The sequence below is a fragment of the Maniola hyperantus genome, chromosome 26 (genome assembly GCF_902806685.2).
Source record: "Maniola hyperantus chromosome 26, iAphHyp1.2, whole genome shotgun sequence".
Lineage (NCBI taxonomy): Eukaryota > Metazoa > Arthropoda > Insecta > Lepidoptera > Nymphalidae > Maniola > Maniola hyperantus.
Window position 1 is genome coordinate 5,845,503 of NC_048561.1, and position 5,527 is coordinate 5,851,029.

General features: G+C 39.1%; 1 protein-coding gene across 1 annotated transcript in view; it reads right to left on the bottom strand.

Annotated features, from left to right (window-relative positions):
• Nucleotides 1-236: 236 nt before the first annotated feature.
• The window catches only part of Brr2 (U5 small nuclear ribonucleoprotein l(3)72Ab), a 56,792-nt gene continuing 51,501 nt past the window's right edge, over nt 237-5,527 (bottom strand). Inside the window, exons 41-42 of the mRNA XM_034982405.2 lie at nt 1,812-1,919; nt 237-533 (exon numbers count right to left, since the gene is read on the bottom strand). Coding sequence (XP_034838296.1) covers nt 294-533; nt 1,812-1,919 — 348 coding nt within the window. The 3' untranslated portion in view covers nt 237-293. The remainder of the gene's footprint in view (nt 534-1,811; nt 1,920-5,527) is intronic.

The window sequence follows — 5,527 nt, forward strand, 5'->3', positions numbered from 1 at the left end:
CAGTGGCGTGCACAGGGTTTGAAGCCAGGGTAGGCACTAGTTAAGTAGGAGCCTGTTTACTGGCAGGTCATTATGAAAAATATGCATTGAGCTATTCAACTGGGGTAAGCAGTGCATTTATGCCTCTATGACCTGCACGCCACTGCCCATCAGGTGTGATCGTCAAGCGTGCGCCTATAACGAATTAAAAAAAAAAAAAATAGGTGAAGGACTATAACAAATAAATAGGACGACAGTAAATATTAAAATTTCACAATTTATTTCGATATTTGTATACGGCTAGATGTTGTAAACTACTCGGAGTCGCTGGAGTCGGAGGCGGCGTCCTCGACGTCGACGTTGAACTTGTACTCCTGGTCGGCGCCGAGGTACGCGTCGGACATGAAGTACAGCGTGTAGGTGTGGCGGCCGGGCGCGCCGCACACGAAGTCGAGCCGCAGCTTGGCGGCGCGGCCGAGCGACACGCGCTTGATGGACAGCAGCGTGTTGGTCTTGGGGTCGCCGATCACCACCCACCAGCCCTCCTCGCGTTTCTGGAAACCATTAGAATAGAAATAGAATAGAAATAGAATGTTTTTTTTATTCATGTAAACTTTTTAAAAGTGCTTATGAATAGTCAGGTAGTTTTAATTTACCACTGGTTCGGAATGCCGTTCCTACCGAGAAGAACCAGCAAGAAACTCGGCGGTTGCTCTTTTTCCAATTATTACAATGGAAACTGGTAATATAAAAATAAATAAATAAATAAACTTCTATTTCAGGCATAGGTACACCCATACCCAGTAGCGTGCAGGTCATAGAGGCATAAATGCACTGCGTACCCCAGTTGTAATAGCTCAATGCATATTTTTCATTATGACCTGCCAGTAAACAGGTTCCTACCTAACTAATGCCTATCCTGGCTTAAAAGTAGTGCACGCCACTGCCCATACCCATATCATCATCATCATGATCAACCCATCACCGGCTCACTAAGCACGGTGCCCAGAGCACAGGTCTCCTCTCAGGTGAGAAGGGTTTTGGCCATAGTCTACCACGCTGGCCAAGTGCGGATTGGCAGACTTCACACACCTTTGAGAACATTATGGAGAACTCTCAGGCATGCAGGTTTCCTCACGATGTTTTCCTTCACCGTTATAGCAAGTGATATTTTAATTACTTAAAAAACGCACATAACTCCGAAAAGTTAGAGGTGCGTGCCCGGGATCGAACCCCCGACCTCCGATTGGAAGGCGGACGTCCTAAGTACTAGGCTACCACAGCTTTTGCCCCATATTTACACATATTAGATGTTTTACCCCATATTAACTCTTTTTTGAAAACTGTCCTAATTTGATCCTAAGGTAATAAATATAATAAACTGCCAAAGAATTTACAAAAATTTTATTCGATCGATAAGTGCAATAAAATTCATTAAAATTTTGCATGTCTAATTTTGCCGTTTGGTTCAGGTTCATGAGCTGGGATGACGGCAAGCTCATTTGACGTCATCCCAGCTAATGAACCTAAACTTTTTGGTATTCGATGTCATTTTGTTAGCCATGTGTAAAAGCAATTTAAAAAAAAAAAAAAATTGAGTTACAGATTCGGAAAAAAGACGTACTTCAGATTTGACAGTTTAAAAAAAGATGTAAAAAAATAAAAGGGGGTTTGTTTTGGTAAGCTGAAAAAACGATACATTTATGGAAAAAGGTCTGAATTAAGTTTGGTCTTGATTCAGGATCGAAACGAGAGTTTCCTCACTCTGGTTATTACCAGAGGGTCCCGTTGGCACCCTTCGGGTACAGAGCCCTGAAAGTGGTCACCCTCACCTGTGGGAAGAAGGGCGCGATGACGGGCCCCACGATTTCATCCTCTCTCTCCAGGGACACCTCCACCACTATGGGCTTGCCGGCGCGCAGCCGCCGCTCGTTTTTCACCTGGGATAAATATAATATCATTTTTATGAATTTAGTCGTTATTTAATAAAAATAATTATTATGCCACTAGTGAAGTTGTTCGTTTTTGAAACAATTTGTGTGTGTGTGTGTGTGTGTGTGCGTGCGTGCGTGCGTATGTGTGTGAGAGTGTGTGTGTACTGTACACCATCCCACTACACAATCGTAGTAATAAATCTCGACAAAAACATAGATATTTCCGTTAATATTTTTCTATATTTAGCAATTGCAAATTCAAATTATTTTTTGTGATTTTGGTTAATCATAAAATAAAGGATTTTTAATTTTATTTTTTAAATAAATAATCTTTATTTTTCACACATAATTTCACAGACAATAAAAGATGGGAACGATGATCCTGCAGAAGTATACACTGTGTTGCAGTGATCATCGCCCTCCTCATACAATATGACAAAATGAGTGCGCGTGCGCGTGTGTGTGTGTGTGTGTGTGTGTGTGTGCGTGTGCGTGTGTGTGTGTGTGTGTGTGTGTGTGTGTGTGTGTGTGTGTGTGTGTGTGTGTGGAAATGTTATATTATGTGAATTAGATTTAATTACAATGCCAAGACTTTATGAGTTGTTCTGATTGATCGTAAGAAAGAGTTAAAAGCCATTTAGTACATATCTTTTTAACTCTCGCCGCAGTTAGGGGATATATGTGTAGGATTTTATTGACATGGTTATACAATGAACAACTAAAGTGATAATAATGGCGACTCGCAATAGCGGTTTGACGAGGTCTATAAGTGCACACCATGTAAGATCTCCGTTGTAAGTTACCCACTGTAAGGGTGGTAAATTGTGCGGAATAGAAATATACCCGGATACGGAATAATCTACCACCTTACAAAGATTAGAGGAAAAAAAAATAATTTTAATTTACTTTACTTGATCTATCTACCTAGTAAAGAATAGAAGCTAGCCGTCGACTCCCTTGTAATGCATATGAGGTGTTATAAATGAAATTTGCTAGATGTTAGGCAAAATTGTTTTTAATGTAACTTTTACCGGGGTCGCTTAATACATAAGGATGGCTAATAATGCTTAGTTATTCTAGCTTAATGCCAAGACTTAATTTAGATACATTAGAATGACTTAGGTAGATAGTACATAAGATCTATGTTTTAAATTTAAGATGCCATTGGCATGGAATAGACAATGACACAGTAAAATTCATAAAATTGTTTCAAAATAAAAGCTCAGTAGTAAAGACAGGGTTCTTACTGTACACATACACTAAGAAGGTTCACTAAACTGTACCAGGATACAAACATTGCTTACTTGTAGGTGCGAAGACTGCAAGGTAGCTGGACGGCATCGGCCAAGATCCAAAACTCAATTTATTTGATTCTTCACAACCGAAATGTTTCATTACAAAGATTTTTACCAAGTCTTATCCATAGCAATTAAGTTGTCAACGTGAATGTGCAAAAGAAATAAATACGAAAACCGAAAACGTAAACGTAAAACCTAAAACGGAAAACTGAAGCTAAACGTAAACGTAAACGTAACGTAAACGTAAACGTAAACGTAAACCCTGTAACAAAGAAAAACAAGATTATAATTTGTGCTGTGTGAAAATTTCGACACGTGGAATTTTCCCGATCAAACACAACTCACCTATTGAACTCCTGGCCACCAATGGTTTTCAGAAGTCCACCCACAACCCATTATCCTCATTTATTTGGGAAGTTAAAATAACTGGAACTGAAAGAAATCATGAGATTAGGATTTTCTCTAACCAAACCGCCATTTTGTCGAATCCACATTACTTGATTTTTCACTCACCATAACTGATGAAACATTGAAAATACGTTAGGATGACTAAAATTTATGACTATTGTATTTTTCCAGGCGAAGCCATGGGCGAAAAGAAGTGAGATTTTCCTGGAACGAAAAAAATTCGTCTTCACATGTTGACTCCAGGAAAATTCTAAATCTCAGCAATCGGTGTTGCCAGACGCAACCCGAGTGTGGCCGCACTCATTTAGTTTGATCATGAAGCCAATTCATTTTTGAATATTTGCGGAACCTAAGGATATATTATAAGAACCGTTTTGTTAATGACTTAACAATAAACAAATGATATTATGGTTTTATTTAATTATTTTGTTTTATTTTTACGACAATTGACAACGAAGCAAACGCCATCTATTGTGGCTCGAATGAACTCTGAACATCGACCCACGCGTAGTTCTGCACCTTGATGCTAGGTGGCACCAACATACTTTGAACAAAATTGATTTTTATTAAAAGCGAAACGCCAGTTAGTAGTTCAAAATTTACAACGTCACAATACTTCCCCTCCTACGAAAAGGTTCAACAGGTTGAACCACGCTGCCCTCAGCGTCATCCAACAACTACTAACAATTTGCCTGAAACAAACAAAAAAAACACAGAAGTTACGCGTGAACGCACATCTACTACTAACAAGGAAAATTGTCTAACAAAATAAATTTACTGAAAACAGTGTAAGGTTTTATACATTATACTTAACTACACAACCCTAACTTCTAAAAAGAATATATACAAAAAAAAACTTCATGGTGTCTAAGACACTTGAGTGGAAACATCTTGGCATCATTCTTCAGCTGACTGATAGAATGCGTCTAGGCCTACGGTGGTTCACTCTTTTAAACTACCATCGTAATATTTGTTACTCAACAAATACGGAAAATCTGGTTGTGAACGGGTCCATCTGATATGGCAACCGTTCTCTATCCCATTCGGAAAAATAAAACCGAATCAAAATCGGAATATGAGAAAAAAAAAACGAAATAACTCTCCTAGAAAATAGATCTCGGAACAGAATCGGAAAAATAACAGAAATGATCCATTATCTAGAAGGAAAACGAAAACAAAACACAAAACCCCCCCTTTTCGTTATCCCCAAAGTACGATATTTGCATTTTTACTTTCTCAACCGGTTGGTCTACCACAAGCATTCCCATCATCACATATTCATCCCTACATACATCCACTACATTCATCCTCAACTGAACCATGGTAATGTAACTGTTAACTCAGAACATCACTACACTCATACAAATTCCTAATTGAATATTGATAACTTAAATATTCAAACAGTTTAGACCAAACTAAGTAATGGCAAATATCTACTTCTTAATATCCTTAATATGCCAAGTGCCTATTGGGTGGTTGTCAGCTACTCTAACTAGTTCATAAACCAAAGGTGACAAAACCTTGACAACCCTGCACTTTTCATACTTAGGTGCCAGCTTAGCTGCGAAAAAATTTGTAGCGTCGCTTTGTGGATAGGTCTTTTTCCACACTATATCCCCAACAGAATAGCTTGCAGACCTACGCCTTAAGTTGTAATGCGTTGCATACTCTGCATGAGCCTGAAACAAATTTCTCCTAACCTGACCAAATATGTCCTCCAAAGTTCCAAACTTTCCTGCGTATTCCTCCCTTGGAATTCCGGCCTCGTACTCCTTATCCGTGTCCTTATAGAAGGAACCATTTAAGACCGGTTCTCTAGCGTGGACAAGGAAGAACGGGGAGAATCCAGTGGATTCATTAACCGCACTGTTTATGGCGAACTGGACCTTGTACAGGTTTTCGTCCCAG